General features: G+C 35.6%; 1 protein-coding gene across 3 annotated transcripts in view; it reads right to left on the bottom strand.

Annotated features, from left to right (window-relative positions):
- The window catches only part of Trdn (triadin), a 393,227-nt gene extending 368,924 nt beyond the window's left edge, over positions 1 to 24,303 (bottom strand). For 2 of the 3 annotated variants that reach the window (NM_001364697.1, NM_001364696.1), the window contains exon 1: positions 24,041 to 24,280. In NM_001364697.1, the coding sequence (NP_001351626.1) occupies positions 24,041 to 24,062 (22 nt within the window). In that variant the 5' untranslated portion in view covers positions 24,063 to 24,280. Of the gene's footprint in view, positions 1 to 24,040 lie in introns of all 3 variants that reach the window. The other variant, NM_029726.2, reaches the window with a different exon arrangement.
- Positions 24,304 to 24,926: the final 623 nt, after the last annotated feature.

The following is a 24,926-nucleotide window of genomic DNA, read 5'->3' as shown; positions in this document are numbered from 1 at the left end:
ATCTATGACTACCACAGCAATTCAAGCATATTGCTAGAAGCTAAAAAGTTAATGTGTGAGGTCCTTATGATGAAAGAGAATGAAGGGCTCCTTTTGTAGAACTGATAAAATTGTAATTTCAAACAGTGAAAATGACCAATAATCAGTGTATGGAAGTCCTTCATGTGTACCACAGAAAAAACCCTCAAAGGCATTTTTTTTATAGATGTGTTACATTATCAAACTTCATAAAGAGGAAAGAAAGAGAATTATTTATGTAGATGCATATGCACTTCTTACATGTATATAAGTACAATGCATATACAATGTGAATGAATGTATGTGTTACTCTTCACCAGGCACTGTACTATGTGCTTTCCAACTCCTCTTACTTTTAACCCACAGTATTTCCTATAATTTGTAAGGTCATGTCACATATGATGAAATTGCGAAGCATAGAGGATATGTAACTTTTCAAGAGCATGAAATATATGAAAACCAACAGGAAAAAGTACGTTCACTCGTTTTCCCCTTTAACTGGAATAATTTTCTAATATCATCCCATTTAGGTTTGAATATGAAATGTTTCCCAGTGGCTCATGTGTTTGAATACTTAGATTAAAGTTGGCATTACTAATCTGGAATGTTGAGAACTTTGGGGGTATGAAACCTCATCAAGAATAAAAGGCTGAGAGATGGCCTTTGGGAACTCATAGCCATCCCCTCCTCTACTCAACAGAAAACACTAGAGAAGACGGATTGGCCAGTTACCTTTTTTGTATTGCCACAGCTGCAACCCATTTCTGCCACCATAAATTCTACTACTGTATGCTACAAACTCTCAAATATTGACAAAAATATGTATTTCTTCCCTTGACTCCGTTTTGTCAGTGGTTCTGTGATGAGAAAGGCAATCGTTATACTGCTTACGTGCTATCATGACACATATGCATAAATTTCCTTATATCAAGTTAATAAATCTGATTCAACATGAAAATTCCACTCTTCCCATTCTCTGTATTTATTATATACATATACACACATACATGTATGTATATATGCATGTATGTATGTGTACATATACATAATTTATTTCTACGTTCATTTATTAACACACATACAAACACACACACACACACACACACACACACACACATAACCAACTAGACAAAATATCCCTAAAGGTGCAAGAGAGCCCTAAAATGTTGTAGCAACTGACAGGTGTCTAATTATACTTAAGGGCCATTTAGCAGGAGAAAAATCATTCATGTTACTGGAAACCTAGGCAATTACACAGGATTAGTGAGGTCATAGATCTGAGAAAAGAGCCTTCTAGTACCACTTTATCAAACCTGCATAGCTTCTCATGTTATACACACTGACTCTTATACCCACAGACAAGTCTAGGACCCAGCTACACAAAGATATTTCTCTTCCCAACAAATGCTGTTAAAAACCTAATCAAAATGTGAAGAACAATTAACTGTGAGATGCAAAAAATAGATAAATCCACAAATCCTGTAATAATATCAGGGAAGAGGAAGCAGAAAGACTGTAGATGTCAGAGCAACAGGAAATCTGCTGTCTGCTGTGAGAATGATGTGTCTTCTAAAACCAACAGTGAACCCATTCAACCATTCAACTGCAAATATTTAGCTAACTAAACAAGGCCTGAAATATAACATCACTAAAAGGTATGCTAATATGAAAGGGGGAAATATCATTAGTGTTCAACCATGGAAAAGACCCTGACTTGGTTATCCAATACTAAAAGATCAGATCTCAAATCAAGTGCCTGCTACACTGAATGGACTCAGCACTTGTTATATAATAAATGTATTTAACAATAACAGTTAAAGAGGCAAGGAATTTGAAAGGGACTGAAGTTAGGCATGGGAGGAGATGAAGGAATGAAAGGAAGTGGAATGATGTGATATAATTATATTTTGACTTTAAATCTTGATTAAAAACAAGAACTCAGAATAACTACAACACTTGATAAAAGAAAGGAGGAGAGAAGGAAGGAAGGAGTACTTATTGATTATGGATGGGAAAAAAAAAACAAGAAAGTTTCCAAACACTTGGGAAGAATTCCACGTTAGAAATCCTCTGCTTAGAATGAATGCCCACTTGCCATTGTGCAGCACTGCTTATGAGGCCTTAGGAGAGCTCCAGGATCTATTCACTCTGATCCCACATATATCTATTTGCTCTGGATAAGTAAGTTCCCGATGTGCTCTGGACATTGTTAGCTATTTCTATTAAAAGGGCAAGGAAATTTCCTTGCTCTATTGTCTGGAGCCCAAACCATCAAATGACAGATACAGTCAACTATATAACAATACAGAGAAACACTTTGACCTGACAATGAAGATTGGAATCACCTCCAAAGAACTACTTCTAAACAGGTTCACATCCTCCTTTGTCCTATTAACCAGCTTCCTCCCCTACCTCTGATCAGTGGGCCATAGGGAGGCTAAAGCATTAAGAATCCTTATTAAAGTAGGTTTTTAACAATCTAAGACTATAATACCTATACTCTGTCTCAGTGGAAAAAAAATCTCCTGTTATATGTATACTACTGTAAGTTAATAAACTACCTATAATGCAGCCACATAACAATAGAAAGACAGTACAACACATTCTAAGCTAAACACTAGCCTCGCAAAGACTCTGTTTACAACAGATGTAGGTGTATGCACTTAGAACTGAAAGGAAGAGTTAATTTACTGAACGGTTTAGAACAGCTGAAACATAATGCAATAGGATTAAATGTGAATGAAAAATGAAAATTAAACATATGTAAGAGGTTTCACAATAGATTACAAACTCTATAAGTGAAACTGCTAGTGATTTTAGAATAACCAAGACAATTAAACTAAACTAGGTAGAACAACAACAACAACAACAACAAAAAGATACGATAGCCAGAGATATGGACCACGAGAACAGTGAAACCACTAGATGCTACTCAGCTTCATACAGGGTAACCTGAAAATCTTTAGTAATGGGCAAAGAAAAAAATCAGATAATTTTTCATTATTCATTACATATAGGTGGACTGGCTATTTAAACAAAACTTGCAAAAATATGATTTTTTTCCAGCTCCAAGTGTTTAGTCAGCATTAAACAAAGCAATTAATGTTTATATTCACGATATGTGTTTCAGCGAGTGCTAGTAATTTAGGTATATACTGTATGAACTGTTATTATAAGGACATTTCAAGAAGATATAAGATAATATTGGTAAGTTACTTTGAAAATATAAAGGCCTGCAATTTTAAACTCTGCCTTTCTGACCTTATACAGTTTTACCTATGAAATATTCTTTAGGTACAGAGATAACATTTAGTCAGCAACATAGTACAAGTCAGATAAGTAGTACACACCTATCACATGGCATGGATAGACAGAAGCAACAAGAGTTAAAAAGCCATCCCCAGCTGCATAGCAAGTTCAAAGCCAGCCTGAGTTAAGTCATCCTATTTCAAAAAACAAAAGTGTCCACAAGTACAAAACTAAGCATGATGCTCTTTTTGGTCAAAACCTGCACCTTATCTGTTATAAAACCTTGCAATAATATAGACAACCTCAAAATATTAAATTATTTGAAATTTGCAGATAAGAGGATAATATGACTGAAAACTTAAAGGAAAATATAGCTGGTAAAAACTTTTTTTTTCTTTTTCTTTTTCTTTTTAAAGATTTAATTTGCTTTATTTATATCATTATAGCTGTTTTCATGCACACCAGAAGAGGGCCTTGTATCCCATGCCAGACGATTGTGAGCCACCATGTGGTTGCTGGGAATTGAACTCAGGACCTCTGGAAGAACAACCATTGCTCTTAACCACTGAGCCATCTCTTCACCACCCCTGCTCCTTTTTTCTTTTTCTATTTCTTTTTATTTTTCCTTTCCTTTTTCTTTTTGCTCTTTTCTTTTTCATTTTGGCTTTCTCTATTTTTTTTTAAGAACATTAGAATGATTAAAAAGTCAATGTGTTCTGGGTCACTACAAAAAAAATTGCCTCCTACACTTTTCATGTTCAAAAATAATGCAGGAAATTATGTTGAACATTAACCGGAGAGAGTTAGCTGAAAACATCTTAAACACAAATAGTTTTCTAAACAAAGTGTTAAAGTATCTTTAGATTGAAATATTTAGCCACGAGGAAGATAGTCATTTTTGACACCTCTTATAGTTTAAGAATAGGAACAAGGAAAAAAAGAGACAAAAGTGCTTTCTACATATGCAATTTATAATACTCAATAACTTTTGTATTTTAACATAAAATTGCTTGAAATGAACTTGACCCTATTCCAATTCTACTTTCCTATGGTTTCACTTATAAAGTTAGGTAATTTCCTTCTGAAAAAAAAATACAGAAATAAAATATTTGGGGGTTGCAGAGATGGCTCAGTGGTTAAGAGCATTGACTGCACTTCCAGAGGTCCTGAGCTCAATTCCCAGCAACTACATGGTAGTTCACAAACATCTGTAATGGGATCTGATGCCCTCTTCTGGTGTGTCTGAAGACAGCTGCAGTGTATTCATAGAAAATAAATAAATAAATAAATAAATAAATAAATAAATAAATAAATAAATGTTTTTAAATGAAATAAAATATTTAAATATAATATAATGGTAAAATGAGATATGTTGGATTTCATGAAAAATGGAACAATGTGTGATTAACAGTCTAAAATAAGTACAAAAAGTAAATCTGCCATTCTTTGTGTACCCATTCTTTGTGCCATAGTTTAGGTCATATGGTAACTCAATATCTATATTCAAAAATACACTTGTGATTTCAATATTATACCAGACTTTCTATAAACAAACTCACATGTAAGTTTACACTATAAGCAGATTTTTCCAATGCAAAGTACCTTAAAGATTCAATAATTACTTGGTGAATAAATATATTTAAGGATATATTAAAAAGTATTTATAGTTCTCAACTGTCAGTCATGCAAAATTTATCATCAGTCTTGAAAACTGAGTATTGTAGTTTTCCATTTTACTTAGTCATCAACATTATTAATAAATTAATAATTCTATTTTGATAAATACTCATTTACTTAGCACTGGTTTGAAACTGGCAGGTATCTCTGGAGAGCTGCTGGCCACAACACTCAGTGAAACAGGTAGGTGATGGTCATCTCCCCTCATCCTCCAATTCCAATTCCCCTGTTTTATGCCCACCTTTAGAACAGACTAGCTGTTTAGGCCTTTCCTTCCTTTCTGCTTCTACTCTCAGGAATTAAGCAGATTTTCCCCTCCAGCCTTCCTTCCTTATCCCATCCTTTGTCTTGGCCTCCAATATATCAGACATGCTCTCCCTGCAAACCCACTGCCCATTCTAACCCACTACAATTTCCCAGGCTGATACCCAGAGCTGTATGTAGCAGATCACCTGCAGGGACCTGTCTTCCTCTCTTCTTCCATTTTCTTGGGAATCCACACATTCTCAAGGCAGGCCCAGCTTTCATTCCTCCTCGGACCTTCTCACTCCTTTTAACTCATTTAGCCCATCCTCATTCTGTCTTGTATGACCCTAGTACCTAGAAACCAGTTCTATGAGGACCTCAACTGGCAATACATGGTAGAACTCAGAAACACTCCTTATCAGAAAACCCAAACCAGTTCATGCTCCTAATATCAAGAAAGAACAACAGAAACTAAGGAACAGAACACCCACCCAAAAAAAATCCAAGATCATATATCAACACATAGCATACAATTAGCCCCAGTCCAGATGCCTGGAAGAATGTTAATTAATTAATTAATTAATTACCTAATTAATTAATTTAAAAAAACAGAAACAATAACACCCAGCCACAATGTCTCCATTAGAGACCAGCAACCTTTCTACAGTAGGTCTTAAAAATTATAATATACCTGAATCACAATACAAGGACCTCAAAATAGTTTTCTGAATATGTTCAGGAACTAGAAAGAGGATATGAGTAAAACCATTAATGATATCTAGGAAAACACACACAAAATTAGTGAATAAAATGAAGAAAACAGTTCAGCATATGATAGTAAAGAAGAAATCATACAGAAAACTCAGAGAGAACATGGGAGATAAAACATTTAGAAAGTCAAACAAAAAACATTATAGGTAAACCTAAACTATAGGCTATAAGAAATAGATAATGAAGAAATGGATAGATGAGCCTAAGAAAAATGTTCAATCTTAAAAAATACTGAGGTGCAAAACAGCCAGAAAATCTAGAAAACAATGCAAAGACCAAATCTGAGAGTAATAGGGAAAGAAGAAGGAGAGTAATAGTATTCTAGAGTAAAAGCATTACTACAAGCTTCAAAGTTAAAAATACTACTGTACTTTAAATGAGATGTTTTCAAAATTGTGTTTCATGTATGCTGGCCAAGGAATATTTTCAGTATTACTATCTCTTGTAAGATATTGAAATACATTTAAAAATAAATAATAATAATGAACTGGGCATTGTAGTGCACCCAACCTTATCTCAACACTTGGTCAGCAGGGGCAGAATGATTGAAGTGAATTACAGGAAAACTTTGTCTATGTAAATTCTTCCAACAGCAACAACAACAACAACAACAAAAAGAAAGAAAGAAAGAAAGAAAGAAAGAAAGAAAGAAAGAAAGAAAGAAAGAAAATAGCTGGGCGATGGTGGCACACACCTTTAATCCCAGTACTCTGGAGGCAGAGGCAGGCAGATTTCGGAGTTCGAGGCCAGCCTGGTCTACAAAGTGAGTTCCAGGACAGCCAGGGCTGCACAGAGAAATCCTATCTGGAAAACAAAAACAAACAAACAAACAATAAAAAAAAGAAAGAAAATTGAAAATTGAAAATTATATCAAATATTTTCTCTTCATGCATTCTACATACTGTTTAATAAAGAAACTCAATATTTTAAAAAATTATTTATTTTTGCATTTTGTTTTTTAAGCCAACAATATGTGTGACTCACATAATCATTTTGCTAAGTGGATTTTATGAATATATATTGTGTGTATATGATTTTTCATCATGTGTACTTCTGCTCTATTCCTTATGGTTTTGAATTCTGTATTAGCTTTCAATATTCATTATCAAAATTCTAAGCATTCTGTCACAAACTTCTGAAGTTTTCAGATAAACTTAGCAGAATTTTGGCTTTCTTTCAAATTTAACTTTATTTGTATTTAACTACAACTTTTTTCTAACTTTTATTACATCAACAACTATACTTTACCATGTGTCCCAGATACTAATTGGAAAGTGTTTAAGCTATGCTTAAAGTTGAAAATCTGTAGGAAGTTCATATGAGAATAGTTTGGAAATTCTACAGGAAAGAATGTCTCCTACTTTGAATATAAAAGACAGGCATATTTATTTTGGGTTGAACAGCAAACAGAGTGATCACACATCCCTCACCAACCTCCAACAGATCACATTTTGCTGACATGTCTGTGGGTTCCATGAAATTCATCTCTGACCTGATTTTTTTTTTAACTACAGCAGAGTCAGATTTCAATTAATAGGCTGTCCTCAAAAGGAAAATGTTCATAGCTTCCTGCTATGTAGAAGCTGCAGGAGATGAAGAATACCTACTTGAAAGAAGTACAAAATGTCCTGGAATGAGAACTAAGAGCCTTTTAGGGAAGTATAATTTATAATCTAGGTTGGGTGAACAGTGTATATTACATATTGTGTGTCTCATTGTAGAACAGGCTTCAGTTTGCAGTTAAGAAATATTCATTAAATCAAATGAATTCATGCTAACTTTCTGGAAATTTTAAAAAGAATAATAAGTATGCACAAGCTACAACCTGCCCTTTTAAAGTATTCAAATATCTGTAGGTGGAACTCATATACACATTCATGAACTTGCACACATACACACCTTAAAGCAACTCTTTCCACTAATTATTACCAACCATTGTAAGTTACTGAGTAATCCTATATCTTACAAGAAAATGAAACATACATTTCTGCAGAACCATCCTGATTAATGAAGACTATCATTAGCTACCCAGTGATGAGCCCTGTGACCATGAAAAAGGGACTCCTTTTTTTGTGTCAGCTTTCTCAGCATCCTGTCTAAACTAAGCCAGATACACATGCTACATATTTTCACTTACATATAGAATTCAAAACAACTGAACACATATAAGGGAAGAAAGGAATGGCAATAAGAGAGGCTTGTGGACTAAAGGAAGGTGATGGGCAGAAGCTCCCAAATCTCCTGGGGACACCAGGAACTGTTCTTTTCTTTTAAGGTCTACTTAACAGCATCAGGAAGATAGTTAATAATAATAAAGTATTGCATACTTCAAGATTTTTGAGAGTAAGTGGAATTATTTATATAAATATTTTAAACTATTTGATGTGATGGGCAATTCTATAAACTTGATTTAATCACATAATTTTATACTAGTCTATATTAAATATTTTTCTTGTTTACATTTAAATTTTGTAACATTATATATTACATTATATTTAATTGAAAATTATTGACACAAGAATAAAAATATATATTCATTAAAAAATTATAGAAGGAAAATTGGCCCTTCTGGTTTCCATTTGTGCCTGGGAGCTGACTCTGTGCCCCAGCCCTCTGTACCCCAATCTCACCCTGAGAAAACTGGTACCCCAGGAGTATTGACACACCCAAGATCACAAGTGAGACCACAACTACCACCCCAAGACCTGGCCTAGGTGGGACCTTCCTGGGGCCCAGTGGACTTAGGAATCTCAGAGCAGACAGGGACACTATCCTTCAGGTTTCTCTCTGTGATCAGCAGCTGACCCTGGACTATATCTCACACTAATCCTATCAAGAGAAAGCTTGACCACCAAGAATGGTGACACCCAGGCTCACAGGAATGTCAAGTTCCAGTGGAAGACAGCAAGGCCAGCTAACACCAGAGATAACCAGATGTTGAGAGGCAAGCACAAGAACATAGCAACAAAAACCAATGCTACTTGGCATTATCAAAACCAAGTTCTCCCACCACAGCAAGCCCTGGATGCCCCAACAAACCTAAAAATAAATCAAGATTCTGATCAAAACTTATGTCTTATGAAGACTATAGAAGACTTTCAGGAGGACATAAAAAATTCCCTTAAAGAAATACAGAAGAACACAGGTAAACAGATTGAAGGTGTTAAAGAGCAAAAAACAAAAATCCCTTAAAAAAAAAATACAGGAAAACACAACTACACAGGCAAAGGAATGGAACAAAACTATCTAAGATCTAAAAATGGAAATAGAAAAATAAAGAAATCAGAAAGGGAGACAACCTTGGAGCTAGAAAACCTAGGAAAGAAATCAGGAGTCATAGATGCAAGCATCACCAAGAGAATACAAGACATAGAAGAGAGAATCTCAGGTGCAGAAGATACCATAGAAAACATTGACACAGCAGTCAAATAAAATGTAAAATGCAAAAGTACAAAAAGGTCCTAACCCAAAACATCCAGGAAGTCCTGGACACAAGGAGAAGATAGGGATAATAGGTATAAAAGAGAGTGAAGATTCCCAACTTAAAGGGCAAGTAAATATCTTCAACAAAATTATAGAAGAAAACTTCCATAACCTAAAGAGAGAGATGACCATAAACATATAAGAAGCCTACAGAATGCTTAATAGATTGGACCAGAAAAGACATTGCTCCTGACACATAATAATCAAAACTCCAACTATACTGAACACAGGAAGAATATTTAAAGTGGTCAGGGAAAAATGTCAAGTAACATAAAAGTCTGACCTATCAGAATTACACCAGGCTTCTCAACAGAGACTCTAAAAGACAGAAGATGCTGGGCAGATGTCATACAGGCCCAAAGAGAACAAAAATGGAAGCCCAGGCTACTATACACAGCAAAACTCTCAATTACCATAAATGGAGAAACCAAGATATTCCATGACAAAACAAAATTTAAACAATATCTTTCCACAAATTCTGTGCTTTGAAGGATACTACATGGAAAACTCAAACACAGGAAGGATACTAAACCCAAGAAAAAAGCAAAAATTAATCCTCTTACAATAAAACCAAGAAAGCCACACTAACATAATTTCACTTCTAACAACAAAAATAAAAGGAAGCAACAATCCTTAGTCCCTAATATCTCTTAACATCAATGGACTAAATTCCCCAATAAAACAACCTAGATTACCAGACTTAATATATAACAAGGACTGAGCATTTTTCTGCATACAGAAAACTTACCTCAATGACAAAGGAAGACACTACCCCATAGTAAAAGGCTGAAAAAACCATTTCCAAGCAAATGGTCCCAAGACACAAGCAGAAGAAGCCATTCAAATATCAAATAAAATCGACTTTAAATCAAAAGTTATCAAAAAAAATGTGAGGAATATACTTGAATTCTTAGCCAGAGCAATTAGATGAGAGAGAGAGAGAGAGAGAGAGAGAGAGAGAGAGAGAGAGAGATCACAGGGATACAAATTGGATCAGAAGAAGTCAACATATCACTATTTGCAGATAATAGGATAGTATACATACATACATGACCTGAAAAATTCCACCAGAGACCTCTCAAACTGATAAACAACTTCAGTGAAGAAGCTTAACTCAAACAAATCAGTGGTCTTTCTCTACACAGAGGATAAACAGCCTGAAAAAGAAATTAGGGAAACAACAGCCTTCACATTATTCACAAATAATATAAAATACCTTGGTGTGACTCTAACTAAGGAAGTGAAAGATCTGTATGATAAAAACTTAAAGTCTCTGAAGAAAGAATCCAGAGAATATCTCAGAAGATGGAAGATTTCTCATGCTCATGGTTTGGCAGGATTAATATAGTAAAAAAGGCCATCTTGCCAAAAGCAATCTACAGATTCAATGCAATCCCCATCAAAATTCCAACTCAATTCTTCACAGAGCTAGAAAGAACAATTTGCAAATTCATCTGGGATAACAAAAACTATTCTCAACAATAAAAGAATTTCTGGTGGAATCACTGTCCCTGACCTCAAGCTATACTACAGAGCAATTGGGATAAAAAACGGCATGGTAGAGGGACAGTGACAGACAAGGAGATCAATGGAATAGAACTGAAGACCAAGAAATGAACTCACATACTGGAATAGAACTGAAGACCCAGAAATGAACTCACATACCTTTGGTCACTTGATCTTTGACAAAGGAGCTAAAAATATCCAGGGGAAAAAAGACAGCATTTTCAACAAATGGTGCTGGCTCAACTTGCTGTTAGCACAGAGAAGAATGTGAATCAATCCATTCTTATCTCCTTGTACAAAGCTCAAGTCCTAGTGGATCAAGGACCTCCACATAAAACCAGAAACACTGAAACTTATACAGGAGAAAATGGGCACAGGGGAAAAATTTCTGAAAGTAATACCAATGGTTTGTGCTGTAAGACCAAGAATTGACAAATGGGTCCTCATAAAACTACAAAGCTTCTGTAAGGCAAAGGACACTGTCAATAAGACAAAAAGACCCCCAACAGTTTGGGAAATGATCTTGAACAATCCTAAATCTGATAGAGGGCTAATATCCAACATATACAAAGAATTAAAAAAGTTAGACTCCAGAGAACCAAGTAACCCTATTAAAAAATGGAGTACAGAGCACAAAGAATTCTCAGCTGAGGAATACTGAATGGCTGAGAAGCACCTAAAAATGTTCAACATCCTTAGTCATCAGGGAAATGCAAGCAAAAAAACCTTGAGATTTCACCTCACATCAGTCAGAATGGCTAATATCAAAGACTCAGGTGAGAGCTCCATTGCTCGCAGAATTGCAATCTGGTACAACCACTCTGGAAATCAGTCTGGTGGTTCATCAAAAAACTGGACATAGTACTACCGGAGGATCCAGCAATACCACTCCTGGCCATATACCCAGAAAATGCTCCAACATGTAATAAAGACAGATGCTTCACTATGTTCATAGCAGCCTTATTTATAATATCCAGAAGCTGGAATGGACCCAGATATCCCTCAACTAGACTAGGAAAATGTGTTACATTTACACAATGGAGTACTACTCAGCTATTAAAAACAATGAATTTATAAAATACACAAATGGATGGATCTGGAGGATAACATCCTGAGTGAGGCAACCCAATCACAAAAAAACACATATGATATGCACTCACTGATAAGTGAATATTAGTCAAGAAGCTCGAAATACCCAAGATACAATTTGCAAAAACACATGAAACTCAGAAGGAAGACCAAAGTGTGGATACCTCGTTCCTTCTTAGTAGGGGGAACAAAACACCCATAGAAGTAGTTACAGAGACAAAGTGTGGAGCAGAGTCGGAAGGAATAACCATCAAGAGACTGCCCCACTTGCAGATCCATCCCATATAAAATCACCAAACCCAGACATTTTTGTGGATGCCAACAAGAGCTTGCTGACAGGAGCCTTACATAGCTCCGTCCTGAGAGGCTCTGTCAGTGCCTGACAAAATACAGAAGTGGATGATCACAGACATCCATTGGACTGAGCACAGGGTCCCCATTGCAGGAGCTAGAGGAAGTACCCAAGGTGCTGTAGAGGTTTGCAGCCCCATAGGAGGAACAACAATATGAACTAACCGGTACCCCTAGAGCTCCCTGAGACTAAACAACCTAAGTTGATACTGACTGTTGGTTGAATGCTCTGTAGGGTACATGGTCCAAAATTCTGGTGTTTTCACATAGGCATCTTTAGAAGTTATTTGACCTTGTAAAGGTATTATTTCAGAAGCAAATGCTCTAGGAAAGCAATACGTAGACATGCTTACATTTTTACATTCTTTAGAGTATAGCCTTGGAATAAATTTTACTCTAATTTGCTTTTCAAAGTTGTGACACAGATCTTCCCAAATTTCTGAAGAAGGAAAGTATATCGTTCAATATAGAAGAGAAAAATGCCATTTTGTGAGAGATGAGAAAATGAAGTGGAAAATTTTGCTGCAGCCATTTTTGAAAAATATGTCATATACAGATGTCCAAATATGATTTTATAGAAGTTTAAACTAGACTAGGAAAAATTTTAATTGAGAGTAAATAATGCAAAAATATAATCTAAACGTTACATAGTCTAAAATAGTACTCTGGGACAGAAAAGGAAGTGTTGATTTGAGAAATCTAATCAGATTCCGTGTGCATGTATTGAACTCTTGGGTTTGTGTTCCTTCCTCTTCTCCAAAAGAAAAGTTCTAAGCTTTTTGTTTATATTTTCTCATATTGGTCATCTTCAGAGTCTCACTGTTCATGGAAAAAGAATTATTACTGTAGGTAGTAATAAATCCATTGTGAAATTTTCTATCAATGTCATAGGTGAATTTTAACCCTTTTACTATGAGCAAGATTTGAATTCTCACTGAAAATATCACTACTTTTCTTTATCTATAGGAATTTCTTCCAGAAGTACATACCCAGCTACCCCATATATAGCAAAATTGATGAAGGATGGGCCCTCATATGACTGGACATAATGTTTGCATTCAGCATGCAAGCATTCATATAATTCATTAATCTAAAAGTTGCTTATAATACCTAATGAAATGTAAATACTATGTGTATTGTTGTCCTATTTTAAAGTCAGTGATGAGAAGACAAAAAAATCTGTGTATATTCAAGATCTTTGTAGTTATTATTGTAATATCTTCCAATTATGTTTGGCCTTACCCATGTAAATCTGATTCATAGGCGAATAAATTTACTTTATACTAGTCTCTAGCTCCATTGTTTCTGCTTATTCTGCTCTCCTGGGGGTTATGCTTTTTGACTCTCTAATCAAGAAGATTATATATTACTTATAATTTTCTAGTGTTGTTCTAACCATAAGTTATACATGCATTATAACAATTGCATCTCAATTGAACACCTACCCACCCTCAAAGCTCTTATACTTCAAAACATCACTTTTTTTCACTTTAATATTTTTCTTTAGTTTTAAAAACAATGAAAATTATTACTATCTCATTTATTCCTCCCTTTCTCAGGCAGTTGAACATTTTGCCTCAAAAAGACATCCTTTAACATAGACACAGGATTGTCCATTTGAAAGTTAAAGCTAACAAAATGACCAGAGAAAGGGTTATATGAAGCTTCTGATGTTGGCAACTAGGAGAAGAGAGGGGGTGGAAACTGAGTAACTGTTGTCTGGCTGTGAATGAGGGTCACATTGTATTTGAAGGTCACATTGTAATAAGTAGCTCTGAATTCTAGTTAAATTAGTGGGTAGATCAAGAGAAAGCAATAAAATATGGAAGTGGTGGGCTACAGTCATCAACCAGGAATGGTGGCATATGCAGAAACCAAGAACATGAGAGATTTTATCCTTAGAAAGCTGTGTTTCAACTGCAGCTGGAAGGGCCTGAGAGTAGGGCTTGTTTCCTTACTGTTGGTGGCCCAGCTTTAAGCACAATGCTAGTCAGCAATTAACAAGGTTACTATTAAATGTTGAATGATCTGAATCTAGTCTTATGCCTTCTATATGGCAATGGTTGAGTTGCTGCATAAAAAGCCTCTGTGAGGAGTCATTACTATAAAGATTAATTCTTCATCTCTGAGATGTTGTTTACATTATATTGTTCTCTCCATGTTCCTCCAAACATCCATTTTTGAATATACAGTAGGAATAAGTTAGTTTTTTTTTTCTGACACTTCATTGGGGCATTACTAGTAGATAGGACCAAAATCATCCTTTCCCAGTGTTTTTCAATGAGATCTTAATGATAATATATAGGCTTGATTTAAGTATGCAAAGTGACAATTTCTTCCCTCTACTGAATGCACTCCTTTATCATTGGACAAATCACCATGAAAGAAATAAATTAATGAAATAATCATGGCAAACCAAATGAATAAAAGAAAAGAGAAGAAAAAGAAAAGAAAAGAAAAGAAAAGAAAAGAAAAGGAAGGGAAGAGAAGAGAAGAGAAGAGAAGAGAAGAGAAGAGAAGAGAAGAGAAGAAAAGAAAAGAAAAGAAAAGAAAAGAAAAGAAAATAATGGGAATATCAGCATTGTTCATTAAAATGGCTACCTCCACCTAAAAAGAAAGTTTAATGGATGGATTGTGAATTTTATAAGCAAGAAAAAGACACTAACTATAACTGCACACAAAGTGCATGACTCTTAATACCAGCATTGAGTTAAGAGAGGGTTAAGGAAACAGAACCTGGATTCATAAGTGGCTCCGAGGTAAGAGGCAATGTGTGGTCAGACACCTAAAAATAAATTTTCAGACATGCTAGACATAGTGTCTTGACAGAGCTACTGGCAATGTGCCTGTCCACCTCAACACTGCTTAATGAATAATATATTTGATTAATTTAAAGGTTTGTGCCTATACCATTCACAAATGTTTTAAAATAGGGATTTTAATATTTTCACCATACAGAAAGGATAAATAATGATATATGCATGTGTGTATATGTGTTAATTGACTTAAATAAGTTATACATGTATTTAGATACTTCCTTGTATACCATTAATATGATTATTGTTTGCTGTACATAATTTTAAAACACATCTAGTTTAAATGAAGAAATAAAGCTATACTGACTAATACTTCTGAACTTACAACAAGTGCTTTTTTACCTATATTTTTATAGAGCTATAACTGAAAGAAATAAATTATTTTTTTTTTATTTTACAATGAAGATTTAACACACTATGTAGCCAAAGCCCACAGAAAAATAATTTCCCATGTCATTCTCTAAGAAAGCACTGCAGTTACTGAGAAGAGGCTAAGAGGCAAAGAAAGAACAAAGTCAAAAGGAATACTCTGCCTAGTTTCTAGGCGTCACAAGACTTGTTAGTCTATGTACACGGATCTAATGTGCAGAAGTGCTAGAAGTGTGTATATATGTATCCTATCTGCATTTGGTCATTTTATAGGATTGACAGTGTGTGGAGCTGAGACTAGAAGTGAGAAAATACTTTGGCAGCACCCAAGAAAGCAGATGTTTCCATAGTTTGACAGCAATATAATAATAATATTTGGGTAATTAGTAACTTTAGGCAGACTAAAAAAGTTCTTTTGAACTAAGTGATACCTGCTAAGGATGCTTAACAACACTATTTGTCAAAGGTTGTCAGCCTTTTGTTTTTCAAAAGCACTGAGCTGAATTATATGGGGCTAGCAATCCAAGCCCCCAGTGTTCTGTAATTCGTCTACATAGTCAGCAGCAGCTCTCCCAAGCATTTGAAATGGTAACTCTCTCATAACCTACATCTCCTTATGTGGTCCTTATGTGGATGGTCCCAATGAAGTATAAAAGAGGATGTTAGTCACTGAAGACTTCACAGAAGCCATACATGTAGAAACTCCATGATTATTACCATAAATCATTGTTTCTCCCTGGGTTTCACAATAGGCATGTAATGGTTTCTATCCAGCACTCAGGAGTGATGTGAAACCAAAAAAAAAAAAAAAAAAAAAAAAAAGCTATATTTCTTCAAAGTTTTCTTTGGACCAATAACAACTGTGACAGGTCAAGACGTTCTAACGATAAATCTACTGACGTATGTATGTACCAACAATCACAACAAATTCTTTTACCCTTAAGTGTCAGTGCATTTTGATCTCTAACACAGTGTTACCTAATGCTTGATTTAACTGAGTTTCTCTATGCTTTTACTGCACATTTCTTAATGTGGTTATATTTCAAAGATAAAGGAGACTGTGGTCAAAAAAAGGTAATTGTCCCTCAACTGTGTTGGTTAGCTTCTGTAAAACTATAGCAGGAAATCCTGCAGTCTTCTTTCTCTGTTTATCAAGCACAGCTGTTTCCTCCTATGCTTCTTTTCAAATTATGTTATCACCTCCCAAGTCATTAGCTCAAGGGCACAGAAAGTAAGCCATCACCTTTCACTGCTTTTTTTTTTCCTCTAGGGCAAAATGTGCCATTTCCTTTAGCTTGTGAATCTTGTTGCCTGTGTTTCTTTACAGGTAACATTTTTGTTTGCTGTTCACCACTATAAAGTTTTCAATAACAAATGAAAGAAGATAAATCATTTATATTTTAGAAAAATTTTATTCTATCCAATTGCCTAATCTTTAAAATAGATGTCTGTATTTGTATAATGGCTTTGATGTTGCTAATATTATATCTTTATAACATTTCTAACATTCTAATCCTTTGAAATGACTTTAAAGCAATCTTTTGCATCAACATGGGGGAGGAATTAAGGTTGGCGTTTTTTATAGTTGAATAGTTTGATTCAAGTTTCCTTAAAGCTATGAGCAACTATTCTTATTTCCATTATATGTTCTTCTTTTAGATATTTTAAAACAGTGATTCTTAATTTGTGGATTGTCAATTCCTTCGGGTTGAAAGATGCTTTCACAGGCATCAGAAAACACAGACATTACATTGTATTTATAACAATAGTAAAATTACGATTATGAAGTAGCAACAAAATAATTTATGGTTGGGGGTTACTTGAACATGAATTGTATTAAAGGCTTGCATCATTAGGAATGTTGTAAACCACTGTTTAAAAGAACTTTTATGAAGTCAAATTCATGGTGAAGTTTCTGATCGGGTACTCATTATCCTAAACCTGTGACAGAATGTCCTATGACAAATGTTTTTACTTCAGTTGCCAACGAAAATGCATCTCCTCTAGCTGTCCATAAAATTCATGACCAAGATTCAATGAAAAGTATCAACTCAGCAGTAAGTGAATTATCCTAAAATGTCAAAGATCTGTAGATGGAATTATTTATCTTCTATTTTCAATTAAGAACATCAAGTTTTAATCATAACTTTTCTCTTTTTTTGGCAGTCACTGATCCTTGTCCATGAACTTTGGTTTTATATTGCTTTTTGGATTCTTCTGACCATCAGGAAGGAGAACAATTGAGTTATATAGCTGTATATATTGATTCTCAAGATTGGCAGTTAACCAAACTGTAGTCACTTACCGTTGATGTAGTGTGCTCTTATTTTCCCAGCCAATTATGTGTGTTAAAGAAAAGTTCTGGTCAAAAGTATTAGCCCTAATGATGATGCCAACACACTACTTTGTATTTGAATCTTCAATCCAGATTATATCATGAGTTTTACCTCAAACAAAATGTTCTCTCACTGACAAGATGTGTGGGACCATGAAAGGCAGTCTGTTTTCTAGTCGAGCTAGGTTAAACCCCAGAGACCCAGCAGATTAATCTGCAAGGGACAGAAGGAAGTTTGACACATGTTCCTAGACACTAGGCTCCTGACAGGAGGACCCAGCTCCAAAATTCTGTGGCCATCAGTCACATAGGCAATGTCCGAAGCTCCTGGTATTCTGTCTGACTCTCCCCCCACAGTTATCTGGCAACAACAGCCATGTAGGCACAGCCCATTATAAAAAGGGCTGTTCGCCCCCTCCTCCCTCTCTTACTCTCTTACTCCTGGTTCCCCCTTGCTCTTCTCTACTTCTCTACTCTCACCTTCTCTATGTCTTTCTACAATAAACACTTTAAAACCATGGACTGTCTCATTGGGATCCACTGTGCTGGAGCAATGGCCTAACCTCCCGCCAGAGGCCTCTCTCTGATCCCAGATGTGGGATCACAAACCAAGCAAGACAAGGACTCTCCTCCCTGAGGGACCCAGCCAGAGCTCTCTCCTCCTGCTCTTTTCTTTGACCCTAGGCAAAAGTGCACTTCCCCACCTCCTGAGCAGAGTCCTGGCTTCTCACAGCCAGATGCCCGCACGCTGGGGTGGCATGGGGAACTCCCAGTCAAACTTTGCTGAGCCCTGGGCCGAACGTGGGACACCACTTTTGACCCACAAAGATGGATTTATTTTATTTTAAAAGGCAGTAATAAAGATTTTCTGGGACGCCTTGTCAAAAATACATTGTCTGTCAACGTCTTTATATTAGTAAGTCTTCAACATTAGTAAAGTGCAGATCTTCCACTTTGTTTAAATTTTCTCCACTTAGCATTAACAAATGTCAGAAAAGGGGGAGGGAGAAGGTTACTAGGAGGAAGCACCACATACAAAACTATTCAAGATGGGTCTAGCCTCATGCTTCTGAACAAATGTAGTTTTATCTTGCAAAGTGTGGATTGCTGGATGCATATTGTCATTCTCCACATGAATGAAAAGATTATAGCCTAACCTGCAACAGATAATGAGCACATTGTGATGTGGGCTGTGCAGTTTGTGAGGAAATAGTTCATTTACATACCAAAGCATTGAGCAAGATCATAAATTCTGTGTCTCTGGCATACTGACTTCAGGCAGAGAGGTGTGGAGCTGTTTGATCTTTACAGAGAACAGCTCAGATCCTGGGGACAGGACTGCATCCATCATGTGCTTACAAAGAAACTCAGCTTCCTTTGAATATGGAAATTACTATCTTTCTGGACTAGCAACTACACCTATCTCTGCTTAACCCACTTGGGGCAATGCAACTTTTCCTATCAGAAGCTGAATGTCAATTATATCAGCCAAAGCAGGCAGCAGAGCAAAATTACCTTAACTTTGATAGATCCTCCTAGAACTTTAAGTCAGGGAGCCAATTTCAAAATTCTCATTGATTTGTGATGTCAGATGCCAGAAAAAGAATTTTCTCTCGAGTGTGCTTTAAAACTGTGTTATGTCTAACATATGCATTTTTTGTTCATTTGTCCCCAAAGGATTTCTCTTTATTGAAAGGGAAAAAAGAAATAATAGTGTTATAATATTCTCACTAAGCTCCAAATAAGCAGAACTAAGTTCAACATTAAAATTTTAACTGAAAAATGATAACCACCTGTGAATTCTCCTTTCAAATTGATATCACTAACCCACATGTCAACATAGACCAGTGGTTCTCAACCTGTGGGTTGTGACCCTGAGAGGGGTCATCTATCAGATATCCTGTATATACTACATTACAATTCCTAACAGTAGCAAAATTACAGTTAAAAAGTAGAAATGAAAATTTTATGGCTGAGGGTCATCACAACATAAAGACACTGTACTAAAGGGTCTCAGCATTAGGAAGGTTGAAAACCACTGCCATAGACTATGTTAAACATAGCCCCAGCCTGACCATTCTGCTCTACTTGTAGGAACAATACACATGGGTATGTATGCGACCTACCCCATGCCTAGTTAAACCACCCAAAACAAACTGTAACTTCCAAACTGACTTCCTGGTATCTAGCTCTGTATAAATAGATGTCCCTCATCCTCTCTCACTGAGTTCAGTCTTTATACCCTTAGAAAGATTTGAGCTCCTCCCTGTTCCAATAAAGCAGTTTCAGCCAACTGAACTAAGTCAGTCTGCCTTACTGCATCAGTTACCTTCTTACAAAAGGAAGTAAACTTTTATTAAAAGTTATATTACTAAACACATTAACTCTTCATCTAAATTCCTTATTTTTGAAATAATTATATATTCACAGAATTAGAACAATGAGATTAATTTTTTCTGCATATATTCTGTCTTAACACACTGACATTCACATTTTGCCTAAGGAGTACTGTTTGGAACTACAAATAGCATCTACATCAATAAAATTTATCCTGCATCTCCAAATAATAATAGTTTAAAATCATATCCTGATGTGGTCATCTCACTTGGCACAGAAAAGCATTTCCTTAAGTTTCAGCAAGCAGCTAGTTCGTCAAATAATCAATACTCCCACCACAAGCTTTTTTTTTTTTAAGATTGCCTCATTCATATTATGCTAGTGCCACACAATCTAAGAATTGATTGGCCCTTGTTTCAATGCCATTTTCTCCTTAGTATCTCTTTCTATTGGCTTGTACTATGGTGGTTCATATAATATCAATTATGAACTTTCCTAATCTGTCTATTTATCTACTTATTGAAGCTGATTTATTTTCTTTCTTTTCTGTTTTTCTTCTTTCCAATTATCTGTTTTTAAATCCCTCTCTTCCAGGGAGAGTAGGCAGTGGACTGTAAACAGATGAATAAAAATAATAAATAAATAAATATTAAATTAAATTAAAAATAAAAGTAGTAAAAATTTATAAAAGGCTCAAATCTAGCTATTGTTTCATCTGTCAGTTGTTTGGGTTTGTCAACCATTTGTTTTGAGGCTTTGATATTTCTTTCTTTCTTTTGCCTTCAAGTACAGGATGAGAGAAATAAGAAATTTAACATCTCATTACACAACTTGAGAGGAAACCTTTACCTAAATACTGAATCTTCAGTGCCCAATTGAAAATTCATATGGTCTACACAAGAGGGCAGCTAACATTGGTACTTGCCTGTGAATCTCTGGGTTTCTCCAAAGTGAAGAGAGTCCTATTTAAAGACTCTGATCTGATCTGAGCACTGGTTCGTTCGGCTCTGGTCTGAGCCTAATCTCAGCTACTCAATATACCTAGTGTAGACACCCAAGAGCCACCCAATATCAAACTAACTCTGAGTCTCACACAATGAGAAGGCAGATTCAACTTCACTGTTTTCAGACATGAATTGAAGTTGTATCAGTCCTTGCATAGTTCTTAATCTTCCTAAACCTTAGCTTCAAACTTTATAAATAGCAATAAAACTGTTTCACATCGATGTTGAGAGGGTTAAGTGGGCATTTAAGAAGTCTGATATCTTAAGACTCCAGACAATAAATTGACTCAGTATTATCACTACCATCTTTATCATGGCTAGAATAAAAGTTGTTGTTTCCATAAAGTCCTTTGGGGTTCAACTTTGATTTCTGTTTTACCTAGTGCCTATGCCTGGAACACATTTGACATGGAACATGGTTTTCTTTTTTTTCATTGAATGAATTATCCAAGTTGAAGTATCAATAGAAAAATATATGTGAAAGAGTCAGTAAGTTTGGTAGTTGTGGCATGTATTAGAAGTAAATAAGCCAAGGTGTCAACCTGTGAACTTCCAAAATTAGCAATGGCCAAAGACTTAGAGTTATTATGATACCAGGCATCCAATGAATCACCCTTGTTCTTCCTTGGTCTAAATCTTCAAAATGTTTGCTTTTCATATTCAGTGAGTAAAAGATGAGATAGATAAATGCTATGAGGCTACTCCTGCAGTGTTTATACTTCAGGGATTTGCACAAAAGTGGTGGTAAGTGAAATACAGCAGAAGAAAGAAAAGACAACTGAAGGCTGAAAGAACAATGAGAAACAAGACCTTTACAAAACATCTCTTTAATGAAAGGCAAACAAGAAAGAATGAAGAAAGGTTGTTATAGATGAGAAACAAAGAGTGGGAATCACAAGGTAAAGAAAAAGTGTCAAATCCTTTGGAAAACTGAGGAGACTGACTATGGTAATAACCACAGATAACACAAATTCATTGAGCTGGCAATCTAAGTTTCTCCTGACAAATAAACAGATCATTGCAAAGAAGGAATAAGTACAACACTCATGATCACATGGTAGAGACCCTACCTACTCCGAAGACCAGACTATGGGAAATGATGATTATCCAGAAAATTATATGCTGTGCTCACGTAGTCAACTCAGATTTTCTCAGTTGCTGTTTTATGGGCCCTACCACAGAGGCTTCACAACATCTTCAACTCCCTATGGGTACAAATAATTCTATTTCAAAACAACAGTCCTTTAATAAAACGTGCTATGGATCAAGTGCAAATGCATGTAGGACATGCACTGTAATCAAGGAGCACGATTGGCCAGCAATGTCTGAAATTAGTGGCAGCCTAGGTTCCAAGCACAGGCTGACAGGAATGCCCAGAGGTTTCTTAATACCTTGTACAGGAATAAGCAGAACACTTTTATAGACAGATCTTTTCAAGGCCAACATAAGGGCGACATGACACAGAATGTCCAAAGTATAGAAAAAAAAATTATAATATTATTTACATTCAGTTAGCAAATTCTGAACTAAAACTGGCAAACAGTAAATTTTATATCCTCTAATGGAAAAGAGAAAACACAGGCTGGCTTCAAGGAGCTGATACCCAATCTTGACTACAATTTGGTAATGGGAAGTCATGGAATATCTGAGTAACAGGGTTTTTTGTGTGTGAAATAGACATCAAATTGCTACTTAGTGGAATGGTGTGAGGTCTCACAAACGAAATGTGCATAAGTTTCTAAACAAAATACCTAATAAATGGAAATCTCTCAGTAATATTGTTATTAATTTGTGGTGACAGGCTATCTCTGTAACTAATACAAGCAAGGCATTTTTTTTCCTCACAGATATTGCCTAAATCTTCAGGGAAAATTATTTTCTTTACATAGATTTCTACCCACACAAAAGATAAAACAAATAGATTTCTATTTTACAGTCTCGTTAAAAACAAAATGACATTTAACTTGGAAACTGTCAAAAGTACCACCTGCCTTATGTACTTATTGCTGTCAGAGAGAATGTTAAGCGTATCTTCCATAGTTTTACCTCAACTAAAGCCAGACTGTATTATTTTTAAAGAATTACTTCATTAGTAAGACGGGTGTGAGTGTTTGTAGATTTATTATAAGTGTATAAATAGAAAATATGTTAATATAAATATAAAACACACTACTTATAGAGAAACAAGAAATGAGTTTACAAAATAACTAGATTTCTAAGAGTTAAATGCTTTATTTTTAAAAGTTAGACTTCTCTGACTTTCTGAAATTTCTAACTTTGTCTTTGAGCATTTGTCAATGGTAAAATGACTATGATTCTTCAGGGCACTTCTATCTGCGATGCATATAAGCAAGCTGTGCACCCTAGCTGGAAAGAGAAGACATTTAAGAATTCAAATTTTAAATACTATAAAGAAAAGATGCTCCAGATCATATTTCTAAACTGACACATCACACATAATATTCTGATTTTTTTCCATCTCCATCCTCACATGTCTTATAATTTTTGTCTTAAATTTTTTGCCACCATGTCCTCAGCTATTTATAGAGGTGAGGTGATAACGGAGAGGGTAGTGGGGCCTCTAGCATAGCAGAAAATACTTTCCACACGTAAAATTCCCGATAAATCTCCCCTTGCTCCCTCAAACACACAAATCTGGCAACCGCTCAGCTTCCAATTTCATTTTGCAGATCCTGTGTAGACTCACAGAACTAATTAACTAGAAGCCAGCTGAAGCCTATAGCGTCCCTGAGGCTGTTGATTTACATAATGTCCCCAGGCAACAGTACCTTCAGCAGTGATCTCAGTCATGGTGGGTGCAGAAATCAAGCAGGTGAAGAGTTCCAGTCAAGTGGCACTTTGCAGAATAAGGTAGGATTAGAGAACTCTGGTAGAGGGGTATGACAAGGGCTCTTCCTTTTCCTGGATTTTCTGGCTGATTTTTGTTGTCTTGTTGAACTTTGCCTCTTCTCTGCAGAGTTCTCCCCCTGGAAACAACCTAAGCCCTTTCCAAGCAGTACTTGTGGCTCAGCTAAAAGTATCAGCTTCAAACAAAAATAGCCTCATCTGCCTTGGACTCTTCAGCACTTTTTTTTTTTTTTTTGGCACTCTGGAGGAACACACACACACACACACACACACACACCAACTCTCAAGCCCTAAAGATACAGGCAAATATAAGTAAGTAAATAAATAAAAGCAAATAAATAAAAGAGGAAAACAAAGCCAGAGTATCTAGAAAGTGCTGTCTAAGCCCCCGCAGTGTCTCTGATATAATTACAGATTGGGGATTGGTGTCAGAAAACATAAAATAAAGAGTTGAAAGTAATCTTACCCTAGATAGCTCAGATTTATTCTTAGTGCCTCTAATACTCAGAACATTCCTCTCTCCCTTATTTGGCTAGGGGAGGATCATGTAATGTCTACCACAGGCAGAGGGGAGGGCAGTTGTTAGTAATTTTTCTGTGTTGGTTTGTTGTTGTCCCAAATCCTCTAGTCAAGTGCACTTATATAGGGCTACACTCAGAACTGAAATTTGTAACTCCTGGCCATTCTTTTAAGCTAGTCATGTTGTAAAAAATTAATATTTTTAAATATTAGTCAATAAGAAGCATGTAATGTGACAATAAAAATCAATCTCTGAGAAGTATGCCGTCTCAGGGTTTTATTCCAACA

Source organism: Mus musculus, chromosome 10 (genome assembly GCF_000001635.26).
Source record: "Mus musculus strain C57BL/6J chromosome 10, GRCm38.p6 C57BL/6J".
NCBI lineage: Eukaryota > Metazoa > Chordata > Mammalia > Rodentia > Muridae > Mus > Mus musculus.
This window is presented reverse-complemented; position numbering and strand designations above follow the sequence as displayed.